General features: G+C 45.5%; 1 protein-coding gene across 3 annotated transcripts in view; it reads right to left on the minus strand.

Annotated features, from left to right (window-relative positions):
• The window catches only part of pdcd6 (programmed cell death 6), a 92,103-nt gene that overhangs the window by 10,853 nt on the left and 64,544 nt on the right, over positions 1-16,706 (minus strand). For all 3 annotated transcript variants that reach the window (XM_069906387.1, XM_069906398.1, XM_069906392.1), the window contains exon 4: positions 3,426-3,584. In XM_069906387.1, the coding sequence (XP_069762488.1) occupies positions 3,426-3,584 (159 nt within the window). The remainder of the gene's footprint in view (positions 1-3,425; positions 3,585-16,706) is intronic.

A 16,706-nucleotide genomic window follows, 5' to 3' on the forward strand; every position in this document is an offset into this window, starting at 1 on the left:
GTACTACGGCTGGCTCAACGATGCAACCACGCCTGACCGATATCCCATCTCCCATATACAGGACTTCACAGCAATTTGCATGGTGTCAATGGCCGACTTGGTGAGGGGCTACCACCAAATCCCCATCCACCCAGATGATATTGGCAAAACCACCATCACCACCCCATTTGGCCAAATTTCTGCGGATGCCTTTTGGTCTGAAGAACGCGGCCCAAATGTTCCAGCGGCTCATGGATGCGGTGGGTAGAAACCTGGATTTCATGTCCATTTATCTTGATGATATCCTCATCGCCGGTCGAGATCACAATGAGCACAAAACCCATCTCCTCGCACTATTTGCCCGCCTGGCAGAATTTGGCCTCAGTCAACGTGGTCAAATGCCAGTTCGGAAAGGAGTCGTTTCCATTTCTGGGCCATACCATCACTGTGGATGGGGCAGCGCCATCACCGGACAAGGTCAAGGCTATACAGCAGTTCCCCAGGCCGAAAACTCTCAAGGGCCTTCAGGAGTTCAAGGGAATGGTTAATTTCTACCACCGTTTCATCCCGGGGACTGTCCACATAATGCACCCATTGTTTGCCCTAATCTTGTCAAAATATAAGACGAAGGAGTGGACGAAGGAGGCCGAAGCAGCTTTCGACCAAACCAAAGATGCCCTCCTCACTAGCGCCTCCCTACTCGCCCACCCTCGGCCCGATGCCCACACAGTTCTCTCAGTGGACATGTCCGCCACAGTCATTAGGGGCATCTTCGAGCAATCGGTCGATGGACAGTGGCACCCGCTAGCGTTTTTTAGCCGGCACCTCCGACCTCCCGAACTGAAATACAGTGCCTTCGACAGGGAGCTCCTGGCCCAGTACCTTTCCATCAGGCACTTCCACTACTTTCTGGATGGCAGGCCCTTCACTGTTTTCACGGACCATAAGCCACTCACAAAGGCCCTCGCCATGCCAAAGGACCCTTGGTCGGTGCGCCAGCAGCGGTACCTTTCCTATGTGTCAGAGTTCACCACTGACATCTAACACTGGGCGGGTAAGGACAACGTCATTGCTGATGTGCTCTCAAGGCCCACCATCCACAATTTATCCCCCGCCTGAACTACGCCTAATTAACTCAGGCCCAAAAAGGGGATGAAGAAACACAGGCCTTCCGAACTGCTTTCATCAGTCAGCACCTTGAAGACCTGAAGCTACCAGGCAGCTATGACACGGTACTGTGTGACTTCTCAACTGGCTCCCCACGCCCGGTAGTCCTCCCGCAATGGAAGCAACAGCCATTCTGAATGGTCCATGACCTGGCCCACCCCTCCATCATGGCATCAGTGCGCTTGGTGATGGAACGTTTCGACTGGCATGGCTTAAAGAAACAAGTGGCCCAGATGACGAGGAATTGTACGCACTGCCAAGCCTCTAAAGTCCAGCGCCATGTCTAAAGCCCCGCCAGCCAGGAGGTTCGAACATATCCACATCGATGTAGTGGGTCCAGGGATGCCTGCTACCTCCTGGCTGTGGTCAACCGGATGACAAGGTGGCTGGAAGACACTTCTGCTGAGTCCTGTGCCAGAGCCCTACTCGCTAATTGTGTTGCCTGGATTGGTGTCCCGGCTCACACGACCAGTGATAGGGATGCTCAGTTCACTTCCACCCTCTGGGCGCAACTGGCCAACCTCCTGGGGATCAAGTTCCACCACACCACAGCTCATCATCCCCAGGCTAATGGACTCGTGGAGCACTTCCATCGGCACTTCAAGGTGGCTCTCATGGTGCGGCTCAAAGGACCTAATTGGGCAGACGATCTGCCTTGGGTCCTGATGGCATCTGAACAACCCCGAAGGAGGATCTCCAGGTTTCATTTGCGGAATTCGCCTTTGGTTCACCACTGTCGCTACCGGGAGAGTTCTTCGGTCCAGGCACAGAATCCGGAGGCGAGAACCCAACTCTACTCGTAGACCTCCGCAACTGACTTGCCTCGCTGGCACCTCCACCACCAACCCACCACGGCAAACATCCCAAAGGAGCTGGCCTCATTGGATTTTGTTTTCGTCCGGCATGGTCCACACTCTAACCCCCTACAGCGCCCATATGAGGGCTTGTACAAGGTCCTACACTGTTCGGGAAAGACTTTTACCCTGGACATTGGGGGCAGGGAGGAGCTATTTACTGTTGATAGACTGAAACTGGCGCATTTGGATGGTCCAACACGTGATAACGGCAAAACCTAAACGAAAGGTTCAGCTGCCCAACCGGCAAGGTGCGTAAGCCGGTTCTGAGGGGTTGTGTGGCGGTGCACATCTCTTGTAGCGAACTGGCATCGCTTGTATCGCTGCGCTGGTGGAGCAGCTGCAGGATGATGGCACTGTCGGGGCTTGCTGATTACCTCATGGCTTAGGACACAGTTCGTACCCCAGGCAACGTGATGACGCCACTGCTGCGTGGGTTGGAACTCCCATTGGCCTTAAAGGGACACACGTAGAATTCAAATAAAGCAGTTCAACTGAAACCCCACCGAGTCCAGTGGTGTGTTTCTGAGCGTATAGCTACCGCTACACCAAGACCTTTTACCTTTTCACTGTCCCATTTAGCCTGTTAACATTCAGACTAATAAATGTTACCTTTCTCCTTGGATTTCATGGCTCCTTTCTTTCTTTTGAAGATCTCTCATTTTGTCTTGTTCAAAAGTTAAACCGTTTTGGATTTCTATTAGTAAGTTTTTGTAACAGGTTACAGGTGTAGTTTTTCCACTGAACCCAGAGTTATTTTTGATGGGGAATTTTGAAAATACAACTCCTAAACTACATTTATCAGATTTTCAGTTGAAATTTATTAAATTAGCTTTGATGAAAGCAAGGAAATGTATTGCTGTCACTTGGAAATCAGATGTTTCATTAACATTAGGAAGATGGCAAACAGAGATTCAAAGTTGTATTCCATTAGAAAAAAATTACATACAATTTAAGAGGTAAATATTCTATCTTTTTACAGATTCAGAGCCCGTATGCTCAAACCAGGTTTGAAATTATAAATAATTCCTTTGAATTGTCCGGACCAGAGAAGCCTTCCCTTAAAAATAAATGTTTCCTTGTGAAATGTTTTTGATATCTTTGAGTGTTTCTTAAAGCAATACAATTCAGTATCTAATCATATCCATTATGTGCTTTAGTAAGTTAGGTTTCTTTTTATCGTTAGTATTTTTGTGGGGGGGGGGGGTAGAAGGGTTGGAAGAGAGGGTTTAGATGTTTTTTTGTAATATTTCTTTTTATATAAATCAACATGTATTAAATCAATAACTTTGTAATAATGTGATATAATTTAAAAAAAATCTCATTTACAGAACATTCACAGATTTTAATCTTATTATTGATATTCTTCAATTTCCATTTCAAACAACACAAATAGAGTGTATAATGAATGGGTCGACTACTTACCAAAACTTGTTAAAGCCTGTTTCAACTCATTCTTGTCAATGAAATTGGAATTATCTCTGTCATAAGTTCGAAATATGTTTTGCCAATCATTTATGTACTTCCAAAGACCCACAAATTCATTGAAATCCACTCCTCCTCTATTATTCCGGTCAAACATTCCTGTGTAAATTTAAACAGGTTATTTTATAGGCACACAGCATGAAATTGACTCTTCACCATTGCTGGTCAAAATGTCCCACCCACTCTAGTCTCAACTGCCTATGTTTGGCCCACATCCCACTCAACCCATCCTATCCATACATCTGTCCATATTTTTTCTTAAACGTTGCAATAGTACCGGCTTCAACCACCACCTCCTCCAGCAGCCCATTCCATATACCCACCATCCTGTGTCAAAGAAAAAGTTGCCTCTCGGTTTCCTGTTAAATTTCTCATCCCTCACTTTAAACCCACATCCTTTGGTTATGGATTCCTTTACTCTGGGCAAAAGACACTCTGCATTCACTCAATCCTGCTGCAATCTTTGCCAACTGTCTTCACTATCTACAACATCAGACACTTTAGTGTCATCTGCAAACTTGCTGATCATGCAATGCATGTTTTCATCCAATTCATTGATATAAATTTCAAACACCAATAGGCCTAGCACTGAACCCTGTGGCACACCATTAGTCATCAACCTCCTGTCCAAAAAAAAATCTTCCACCATTACCCCCTGCTTCCTATTGGATCCCATACAATCAAACCTTTCAGAGCAGCTACTGTGCAAGCCCTTATTCAATGCCATGCTGAAATCATATACATGTCCACAGTTCTGCTCTCGCCAATCGTCCTGGTCACGTCGTCAAGAAATTCCAACTCAGGAGACAGATTCTCCACTGACATTCATTACAAACTGTGAGAGATAATGGAATAAGGGTGGAGTAGAATAGAGTGCGAAGAAGGGTTAAGCAAGTATAATAGAATAGGGGTCTTATAGCAAGTAGATAGATTTAGCAAGTCCTGGGGGTTGAGATTTATGAATAAGAACAAAGACATGACACTTCCTGGTAAACAAGTATACACACAGAAAAGCACACAAACTGTATGTAGGCAGAATTACCTAATGCCAAACCAATCCAGGAGGCAGAAGAATGTTAAGGGGGGAGGTACCTCTGTCCTGAAATAGAATGTATAAAAAGTTGGGTAAGCCCCAGTACGTGTGTGTATTCCCAGGGTAAGGGAAAGCACCCAATTTTGCACTGTTGTAAAAGAAATGTTCTTTGTTCTCAATTTTTGTCTCGAGTGAAATCTGTGAAGGCACCTCTGCTGCTCACAACTTGGGGAAGCGTCCGGTATCGCACGCCCTCTACTAACAGAGTGCCTGACGACGGGGGTAGGTGCACCCCGGCTGATTCAACTGGACTCCCAGACGACGGGTAGTTGGTCAGTGGATGAAGCGAGTGATATCCGAGAAGAGGCATTGAGAACAAACGACGGGAGGATGTTAAGGAAGCGCGCTAGGAATAGCTACTGGAATTTCATTATCCTGCCTATATAGGAGGAGGAAGTCCTTAAGGACGGGAGGATAAAATACCGAAACATAGTCCTTAAGGACTAATGCTATCCAATTGGAGTGCAGGGAAAACCCATGGGAAGGATAAGCAGACCATGGTCAGGTATTGTTGTCAGGAATGGGTTAAGAATCTGATAAAAGGGAGTTCAGTATATTGGCCAAAGTTCGGATCCGACGAGGACTGGATGTGTCAGGCATTGAACATCTGGCTCGACCAAAATCAAGGAGACAATACCGGGAGTAGGGAATATGCAGCCTGTTGGCTTAGTGAATCATTTAATCAGATTATATTGGACAAGAAGAAATTTACAAATAAGAAGGATGAGGAACCTTCTGACCCCGAAATAAAGGGATGGGATGTGTTACATTCCCTTCCTCCACCTTATGTTTCCCCTGTGGTGGCTCCCATCCCCTCCCTCTCCCCTATGCTTTACCCTTCTTCACCTTCCCCTCCTCCCCCACAGTTAAAGAAAGAAGGAAAAAGTAGGGGTGGTATGATGACTTGCTTACAGAGTGCAAGATTACCGCCTCAATTGACACGAGAGGGAGGAGACTTTGATTGTAAGGGTCATTCAGAAGAACAGTATGAGGCCCTTCGGGAGGAAGGGGCAGGACTCTTTGATTTGACCCCCAGGGGGCAGGAACTTAACCATCATTGAGGAGGAGATAAGCCAGAAACTAACTGGATGAGACCTTTACGAGAGGTTCCCTTGGGAGGGGATGCAGGGGGTCTCGGATTTGTGAATGTGCCTTTGACTAGTACTGAGGTGCGCAATTTTAAGGAAATGACCTCTCTGATAGAAGACCCTCAGGGATGTGCAGAACAATTAGATCAATTTTTAGGATCTAATATATATACCTGGGATGGATTAATGTCTATCTTTATTTACTTTGGATGAGCATGGAATGATCCGCCAGGCAGGGATCAGAGTCTGGGATAGGGAACGGGGGAGGAGGGGCCGGAGGCGATACCTGGAGAAGCTAAATTTCCCCTGGTAAACCCAAATTGGGATAAGACTACTAATGATGGTCGCACACGAATGGATGAGCACAGGGTTAATCTAGTAAAAGGAATGAAGGAGTCTGTTCAAAAAGGACAGAACTTTAAGAAGGCATTTGAGGTTCCCCAAGGAGACCCCTCTGCATTTTTGACTAGATTACGTGCGGCCATCCAGCAATATGGGGGCTTGGATATAGAATCCCCAGCAGGCAAACAGTTGGTATTGACGGGGTTTGTTACTAATTCAGCTTTAGATATCAGGAAGAAATTACAAAAGACAGAGAATTGGCATGAACAGGGACTATCACAGCACAAAGGGCATACGTCCAGAGGTCTGAAGAAAAACAGAAAGGAAAGGCTAAGATTTTGATGAAGGCAGTAAAGGAAGTTGTGGGTGGAAAGCAAGGAAGTGTTAGGAGCCGCGTATCGGCTCCTGGATGTTGGGAGGAGCGCCGGGAGGGGGGAAGTAGAGACCAGGACAGAGGTAGAGGAGGATTCCGGGGATGGCGACCGTTCCCGGGTCCCCGTGGAGACCCTGGCAGAAATTGGGAAACAGGAGCATTGGTATGCTATTATTGTAAAAAGGAGGGACACTTTAAGAGGGAATGCCCGATGCGGGCCACGGAGACGCGATCTTACGCATTGATGGAGGCAGATTATGAATGGGGGTGGGGGGGTCATGGTTCTCAGCTAATGCATACCGTAGGGCTGCACGGAGAACCATTAGTAAATTTAAGCGTAGGACCCCATGGTGACAAAATGACTTTTCTAGTAGATTCTGGGGCAGCCCGGTCTAGTATTTTACAACGGCCCGAGGGTGTTAAGACAGAGGGGACGGTGATGATTTCGGGGGTGGGGGGGGGGGAGAGAGATTTTGCGGTCCCTAAATTTAAAAAATGTAAAGATACAAATGGGAGGAAAGATAGTTACAGATGATCTTATTAGTTCCCCAAGCTGGGGTTTGCTTGTTGGGACGTGAGTTACAGGACCAATTGGCTATCGGTACCAGACCACAGGCATTGGGTTTTGGGGTTCAATTTTATGTGCTGACAGAGGAGGATCGGGGACTAACAAATCCTAGGGTATGGGCGAAAAGAGGCAATAGAGGAGGGTTTCCTCCCCTGCAAGTTACGCTAAAAGACCGTAGTTCGACGAAAACAGTATCCAATTCCTATGGCTGGCCGAAAGGAGCTGCAGCCAGTAATTGACCAATTGGTGAAAGACGGTATACTCGAACCCTGCATGTCACCTTTTAATACTCCAATTTTACCTGACCAAAAACCAGACGGCACATACCGATTAGTACAGGATTTTAGAGAGTTAAACAAAATTATTCTCACCCGTTATCCGGTTTACCTAACCCTTATACATTGATAGGTAGAATTAACCCGCATAGTAAGTGGTTCAGTAATTAATCTCAAAGATGCCTTCTGGACCTACCCTTTGGCAATGGACAGTAGGAACATGTTTGCATTTGAATGGGAAAATCCCTTTACAGGACGGAAAAATCAATACCGGTGGACGGTCCTTCCCCAGGATTTTACGGAATCACCAAATTTGTTTGGCCAAGTTTTGAAACAGGTATTAGATGAGGCCCTTCGGAGAGAGGATTGTCAATTATTACAATATGTGGATGATTTATTAATCACAGGGGAAATGTATGATTTGGTTAAACTGTTGATTTTTAAAAAATTTTCTAGGGAATAAGAGTCTTAGAGTGAGTGAATCGAAGTTGCAATTTGTTCAATCTGAGGTTAAATACTTAGGTAATTTGGTTAGTCAAGGAATTTGAAAGATAAGTCCAGAGAGAATACGGGGTATTTTGCAGAACCCACTTCCAAAGAATGCTCAAGAACTTAGGAAATTCCTTTGTTTGGTGGGATACTGTAGGATTTGGATTGAGAATTATTCCAGCCTGGTCAAATTTCTTTCTGATAAACTTGCGACTCTAGGGTGTGAAATTGTTTGGGCGGAGGGGGAGATTAAAGATTTTGATATGGTGAAACAGCGTCTTACTAATGCCCCAGTTTTGGCCTTACCCGACCTAAATAAGCCATATTCCCCAATACGAAAGACGGTGTGGCCATGGGAGTATTAACACAAGAGCGAGCAGCCTTTAGACAACCAGTTGCCTTTCTATCGAAGATTTTAGATCCTGTTTGTCGTGGTTGGCCAGAATGTGTGCAAACAATTGCGGCCACTGCCATTCTAGTAGAGGAAGGATGCAAAATTACATTTGGTGCCCTGATGACAGTTCACACCATTCTTTTACAACGTGCCGAAAGGTGGTTTACCGATTCCAGAATTTTAAAGTATGAAGTGATTCTCATGGATAGGGATGATTTGACATTGATTACAAATAAAGATCAGAATCCAGCCGCCTTCTTGGCTTCTCCAGATTCCGATACTGTCCCCAATGATTTAGAGCATGTATGCTTAGAAGTGATAGATTTACAGACAAAAATTAGAGATGATTTAAGCGATGAACCTTTACGAGAGGGTGAAAGATGGTTTATTGATGGATCTTCCCGCTGCATTGATGGCATTCGTTACAGCGGGTATAGTGTAGTGGACGGGAATGAAGGAGCTGTGATTGAGTCCGGTCATCTTCCCGGTCATTGGTCGGCCCAATCCTGTGAATTGTGTATGCTTTTGGTGTAGTACACACCTTCGGAAAGATTCGGAAAGACCAGGGAATGTGTCAAACTGCAGATGGGTTATGGTGGACGGCAGAGGGATGTCAAGTCCTGAATAAAACCTTGGCTCGTCAGATTATTGATCAGCTCCATCAGCAGACACACTGGGGAACGCAAGCACTTGTTGACGCCATTATATGGTCCTTTAATTGTTCTGGAATATATACCTTAGCCAAACAGAGTACTCAGGGATGTCCAATTTGTCAGCGAGTGAATAAGAAAGTCATGTGCTATGTAAGACCTGGGGGTCGCGATATAGCCGTACGCCCGTTTCAACGAATACAGATTGACTTCACGGAATTGCCCAAGATCGGGGTCTATAAACATCTCCTAGTAATGGTGGATCATTTTACTCGATGGGTTGAGGCTTTCCCGACCCCTAATGATCGTGCTAACACCGTTATTCGGATATTACTAGAGGCTATTGTTTCACGTTACGGTATTGTGCAAACTATTGATTCATATCGAGGTACACATTTTACCTCTCAGGTACTCCAGGGGGTGTGTAAAATCTTGGGAATAGATTGGCAGTTACATACCCCACGGCACCCTCAGAGTTCAGGCTGAGTCGAGTGGATGAATCAGACCCTTAAAAACCAACTCACTCGACTTTGAGGAAACTGGCCTCTCCTGGATTAAATGCTTACTTAATCAGGATCCGCACAGCTCCCCGTAAAGACCTTGCGGTCTCACCAAATGAGATGATGTTCGGTCTTCCTTACATGGGATTCCACGCCGATTTCCCTACCCCTGAGGCTATCTAAATACTTATAGAGACTTTCTACTTCTTTATATGACTTAAGACAGAAGGGCTTATTAGCTCAAAACCCACCTCTGGATTAATCCTATTCATTCCATTAAAGCTGGTGATTGGGTATATGTAAGAGCGTGGCAAGACCATAAACTAGAACCTATATGGGACGGCCCTTATTGTGTACTTTTGATTACAGACACTGCAGTACGAACAAAAGAAAAGGGATGGACTCACGTACAACGCATTAAACGTGCTAATCCACAGACTAAGGACGTTGATAATATCCCCTCCACCTAGCATGCAGTTTTGCATCCTTCAGGTCTGAAAGTTACACTCCGCCGACAAAAACTGTTGTAATGTTATTTTTATTATTTGTGGTATTGTTTTCCTGCTGGTTTCCAATTTTTGGGAAACCATCCTATTGTACACAATGTATAAAGTCCTCCTGGAATAGGGGCAGTAGAGGTGATAGTTACTTTGAAGAATAGACAAGTTTACCTTTAGAATGCAGACAGGGCACAGGTATAGAGTGTATTCATAGTGGGGTACCTTATTTATTATGGTTTAATTTAGGATCCCAAAATGGACCAGGGAAGCAGAACTGTCCTAGGGGAGTGGATTGGGTTTGCGTCCCAGCCTCTACGTGTATTAAAAAGACAAGTGCCAAGAATATGGTACAAAGAAGATGGTGGGAGAATAATAAGCAAAATATTAGTCAGGGCTATACCTGGAGTAGGAATAAAGGGGATATATGTGCTAATGCTCGCAGACAAGCTGCTATTCACCGGTTAGGTGACAATAAATGGGTCAACGAACAGCTGACTTGCTGGGGTTGAAGAATTGTTAGATTTGCAGAGGGCCAACTAAAGATGGTACCTGGCCCTGGCAAGGTGAGCCTTTGGATATATGGGAACTTCTACGCTTTAATGCTACAACGAATGATATTGAACGCCCCCCCCAAACTTGGCATCTTGTAAATCACCCACTGGGTCACGAATGCGTTCGGAAGGCTGAAGGCCGTCACTATAAGGGGGATTCCAGTTGTAAACGGCTTAAGCTGCTCAAGAATACTACAGCTGTTTGGCATCCTGCAACCCCTACCTGGTATTTCTCTATGGAAAAAGATTCAGATTGTGTGCTTTATGAGAGTATCAATGACACCAGTTGCATATGGAACTGTTCAGGTGAAAATCCTTACTGGGGCATCCCCTCGCTTCAGCAGATCTGGAACCAGACTATCCCACATGGATATGCCCCAGAGGGCTTATATTGGATTTGTGGGAATATGGCTTATACCTTTTTAGAACCTGATTGGAGCGGGACTTGTTGTATTGGAATCATTCAACGTCAATTTGTCTTACTGCCTTTGCATGCCGACCATCACCTTTCCACCAAGCTATATATGCGGCTAATCCCACAATCTCCTCAAGATACTTGTCCAAAGAGAGAACTTAAAATTGGAAATTGGGGTGAAGATTGGCCCCCTGAACATATTATTTCATATTATGGCCCTGCTACTTGGGCTCAGGATGGATCATGGGGATATCGAACCCCAATTTACATACTAAATCGTTTGATCAGACTCCAGGCAGTTTTGGAAATTATCACCAATCAGAGAGCGATGGCCTTGGATTTATTGGCTGAAGAACAATGACAGATACATGCTACAGTTTATCAAAAACACCTGGCCCTTGATTACTTGTTGGCTGTTGAGGGCGGCGTTTGTGGAAAATTGAACCTTACCAATTGTTGCTTGAATATTGATGACAATGGCCAGGTGGTAAAAAATATTTCTTCAGGGATTCGAAAACTTTCCCATGTCCCGGTCCAGACTTGGCATCCTTGGTCCGACGTGGTGGACTAAACTTTTTACTGGCGACTGGAGTTGGATACACACGGCCCTTATAGCAGCTGGGCTTTTTATTTTAGCCCTCATAATAATTCCCTGCATAATGCCTGGTGTACAGTGTTTAATTCAACGGGCCCTTCATCAGGTCACTACAACCCAAATGATGTATGCTTTCCAAACTCCGTCTGATGATGCTGAGGCTGCAGTTCGTTTACTCATTCGCTGGGAAAAAGACCAAGCTTAAAATAATACTTCCTTGCTTTAGGTTTTACTAAGTGTAGCTAAACAAAAAGGGTGGATTGTGAGAGATAATGGAATAAGGGTGGAGTAGAATAGAGTGCGAAGAAAGGTTAAGCAAGTATAATAGAATAGGGGTCTTATAGCAAGTAGATAGATTTAGCAAGTCCTGAGGGTTGAGATTTATGAATAAGAACAAATACACGACACTTCCTGGTAAACAAGTATACACACAGAAAGGCACACAAACTGCACATAGGCAGAATTACCTAATGCCAAACCAATCCAGGAGGCAGAAGAATGTTAAGGGGAGAGGTACCTCTGTACTGAAATAGAATGTATAAAAAGTTGGGTAAGCCCCAGTACATGTGTGTGTATTCCCAGGGCAAGGGGAAGCCCCCAACTTTGCACTGTTGTAAAATAAATGTTCTTTGTTCTCAATTTTTGTCTCGAGTGAAATCTGTGAAGGCACCCCTGCTTCTCACACAAACCCTCCAACTCCCACAAACCACAGTCCAAGGTCCCAAACAGACCTTTCGGTGAAGCAACCCTTCACCTGAACCTCCAAAGAACTCATTTATTGCATCCGGTGCCCCTCTGTACATTGGAGAGACTGGTCACAGATTAGGAGATCACTTTGCCCAGCACCTCCTCTCCATCTGTAACAAAAGCGACCTCCCCGTAGCCAACCATCTCAATTCTGAGACACACTCTCAAGCTCACCTATCCATGGCCTTCAACACTATCCCACCCTGACCACCAGCAGATTGGAGGAACAACACCTCATTTTTCTCCTGGGCACCCTCCAACTCCAGGGTATGAACACTGAGTTCACTGCATTCCACTAATCAGTTTGTCCATCCCCTTCCCTTAACTAGTCATTCCAGTTCCTACTTCCTTTCTCTCTCCACCTGGCCTAGACTCCTCCCCCTCTTCCTGTTGTCCTCTACTCCCCTCCCTCCCCCCAACCATCTATCATCTCCCACCCTCACCACCCCTTCCCCTTTTGTTCAGACATCTCTTATTTCCCCCACTTTGATAAAGGTCTCAAGCCTAAAACATTGGTTCTGTATCTTAACCTTTGTTACATAAAGGCACTGTTTGAACTGCTGAGTTTCTCCAGCATTTATGTGCTTTTTCACGTATCCACAGTGTCAACAGAATCCTGTGTTTTACCTCTTCAAGAAACTCAATTAGATTGGAAACATGACCTCCTAGTTACAAAACCATGTTGACTATCCCAAATCAGCCTTTGTCCATCCAAGTGCATGGATATCAACCCCCTCCAGTGTACTCTTTAATAACGTTAGGTTCGCTGGCCTGTAGTTCCCAAGCTTTTCCCTGCAGCCTTTGTTCAATACCATTTGCCAACCTACAGTCACCTGTACAATGATGACTCTAGCTTCCAACAATGTCATTGAATATATCTGACCAGGCCCAGGAGTTCAAGACATTAGCATTGACTGCCGAAATTCCTCATTCTTCATGTCTTTTTCCACAATATAAACAGCAAAGTACTCTGTGAGGACCTTGCCCATCTCCTGTGGCTCCACAGAGAATTGACTGCATGGAGTCTAGAGATGTCCTCCCTCACCTGCCCCCACCCCGCCCCCCCACCACGGTTGCCATTTTACCATTTGTATATTTGTAAAATCTCTTGGGATTATCCTTAATATTATCTGTCAGAGCATTCTCCTGCCCCCCTGAAATAGATATATATATATATATAAAACCATAGAGTCAAAAGTGAGTTGAACCAACTGACTTTAATAGACTCTCGCACGTGTTTAAATCCCTTGGAACCCAATGACACTTGCGACTCCCAGGACCTTTATGACATCAGCTGCCAGGCTGTGGGTTTGCCCCATACCCAGAGCTCTCAGTCAGATTTGCCACAGACTTGCCTGCGACTCCATGAGCCAGTTCGCCTGTTGTGTGGGCGAGGCGCCACATGACCCACACCCCCCCCACCAAGAACTAGCATAAGGAAGCGTGGAACCCATGCCAACACCTCTTTAGTCTGTTTGGGTGGCCAACCTCGTCAGCGTGGGGGTGTCAGTGTTTCAGGGTGCTCCAGGTCTAAGTGTGCCAGCTTGAGGTCTCTTCATGGCCACTCACGTGAAGGACACACATAGTTCCGTTCTGATGCACCACCTTATACAGGCCCTCGCACAGCTGCTGGAGTGGAGTCTGGTGCACGTCCCTGTAGACGAAGACATAGTCACTGTTCTGGAGATCCTCGGAAACAAAGGAAGGTGTTGGGCATTGGTACAAGGTTGAAACAGGAGCTAGTGTTCTGGAAAATTTGTTGCCTGACAAAGTCACAGAGTCTAGGTGTGGGGGCAGGTAACTTCGCTGAGCGAGAAGGTCTGGAAGGTGTTGGCATTTACTAGGTGCTGTCCCTTGAGGTCCAGTAGGAGAGAGTGCACTCGGAGAAACCGGCACCCAATAAAGTCTGTGACTCTGCCGCCAGCGTAAACGACCAGCTGAAATGGCTGGAACCAAACTGTAGTGGAATGGTTCGTATGTGCAAATACGGCTGTTGCTGGCAGCGGTGAGCACCAGTCCTGACTTCCTGGCGCGGGTGTCATGGCGCAAGGGGGCAAGATGCTAACCTCCGCCCATGTCTTACAAGGAACCTTTGCCCAGAGTGTTGGTCCCACAAGCATAGGAGGCTATCACGGTGGTCATTTCCCATAGCCGTTAGCGACGGTGGCCCCAGCATTTCCCAAAAAAGAATAGGGCAAGGGCAAGGGTGAGGTCCTGAACCCCACTTATGATAGTAAAACAAAAAATACCAAGAGTGGGGTCGCTCTCTGCTGCAGGCGTCACAGGCTTTGTTGGTGGCAAGGGGAAAGCCAGGGCCTAAGAGCGTGAAGCAGCAACTTGCTTGATGGCTGCTTGGTGTGCCACAGATTATCTGCATGGACCACTACTTTGCATGAGTCTCTGAAATAGTCAGCGATGAGGAGGTGGATATCTTCTGGTATCTGCTTGAGAAAGTCTTGTTCGAACAGTTAAAATGGTTTATGGCCATCTGCTAGTGCCAGCATCTTGTTCATTAAGGCTGATGGCACGCGGTCGCCTAGCGTGCTCACGGCAGGAGAGACCTAAAGTATGGATCAGGAGCACCTTGATTGTTTCATACTTGTCCATAACTGGTGGCTGGTGTAGGAAGTCAATGATGCGACCTTCTGTTTCCTGGTCGAGTGACCCAACCACATAGTAGTACCTTGTGGCGCCCGAGACGATTTGCCTGACCTGAATTTGGGCTTCAGCTTGCTGAAACCAGATCTGTGGCTGCAAGGTCCAGAAAGTCGGCAGTTTTAGTGAAACTGCATTCTGCATGCTTGGGTCAGTTATCATTGGGTCCAAATGCTGTTTGGATCATCGGGGTCACCATCATAGACACACTAGGCACACAGTGAGCGAAAGAAACACGCAGAGTTGAAAGTGAGCAGAACCAACCGACTTTAATAGAATACCTGCACACGCTCAAATCCCTCAGAACCCGATGACACTTGCAACTGCCGGGACCTTCATGACATCAGCCACCAGGCTGTGGGTTTGCCCTGCACCCAGAGCTAAATCAGATCTGCAGCGGACTTGCCCGCGACTCCATGAGCCAGTTTGCCTGTTGTATGGGCGAGTTGCCACAATATACATTTAAAAATCAACTTTCTCCTCGGTTCCCAAAACTCCTCCAGGTATACACTTGTTCCCAGCTGCTTATACCTGCCCCAAGTCTCCTCCTTGTCCTTAGAGAGCCTGAATTTCCCTCATCATCCATTCTTCCCATGCTTGCCTATGTGATGTTTCACCCTTTCAGGAACACACGTCCTGGGCTCTTCTCAACACTTTCAAAAACATCCCTCTTCCTTCAAACAACATGTTCCAATGAACTTGAGCTCATTCTCGTCTTGTACCTTCAAGCTGGTCATGCTCCAATTCTTAATTTAAACTCTTGCTCCTGCCCTGTCTCTCTCTACATCCATCTTAAACCTAATAGAATGATTGCTGGTCTCCAAAGGCTTATCCACAAACATTTCATCTATTTGCTCTTTCCAATTTCCCAAGATTAGATCAAGCAATAGCCTTGGGACCCTCTACCTGGTTCCAGAGAAAAGTTTTCTGAACACATTAGACAAATTCCACCCCGTCTAAACCTTTTATCCTACGACTTTCTCATTCAATTTGGAAAGTTAAAATCTCCTACCACAGCAATCTTATTTGACCTTCAACTGGCAGCAACCTTTTGGTAAATTCGCTCTAATTTCCATTGACTATTTAGGGGCCTTTAGTACACTCCCAACATGCCTCTCTTGTCCCTCAGTTCCACCCATAGAGACTCATCAGCCAACTTGTCAGTAATGTTGCCCCAGTATTTCATTACTGCAATATCCTCAGCCAACAATGCAACATCATAGAAAATAAGTAAATGATTGCTAAAAGTGGAATGTTCTGAACATTGCTGAGTCACTTATTTTGCTTTCAGTCTCCATAATATCTGACGTAATAACCTTAAATGCAAAAGAAACTATTCAGGCAATTCCTTTGAGTAATTCCACTGTTTCTGGAAGAACTGAAGAGACGGCAAGGGACAATGAAAAACAATTAGCCATTTCATGACAATCCAAGAAATTCTCTTGACAATCAGATGAATCCACTCTGCAAGAGAACAACGCTCTTCTTATGGCTTATGCCAGATTCTGGAATGGAAAAGAGCTGATTTTAAGAGATGGCGTTTGCCAGAGGATTAGAACAGATACTAAGGGACTGTCTATTTTCAAAGAATTATAGACTCCATTTAAGAACATGGATGCATGTGCAACTAATGGTGCCGCTTCAGTGACTGAACGACAGCGGGTTCATCAGTGGTATACTTTCAGCTTTTACTGATTATTGCATCATTGAGCTAAAACTTAGGACAGTTAAATGCTTCACTTTCAATTGTCATAACAACTAAACTTTAGAAAATCACATCCGCTTCAAGATGGGTCTATTCCGATATCTGTTATGAAAATGACGAACATTTCCAGCGCTACCACTACATACCAAGGTAAGGTGACTGTGCAAAGGAAATGGTTTTCGTTGCATTATGGAAAATAATTGTTTCTTTCTTTTAACGAGCATGGAGAAAAATTCATTGATGCAAAGGTGGACATACAGCATATCTTTGACAAACTCAAT

The sequence above is a fragment of the Narcine bancroftii genome, chromosome 1 (assembly GCF_036971445.1).
Source record: "Narcine bancroftii isolate sNarBan1 chromosome 1, sNarBan1.hap1, whole genome shotgun sequence".
Classification (NCBI taxonomy): Eukaryota; Metazoa; Chordata; class Chondrichthyes; order Torpediniformes; family Narcinidae; genus Narcine; species Narcine bancroftii.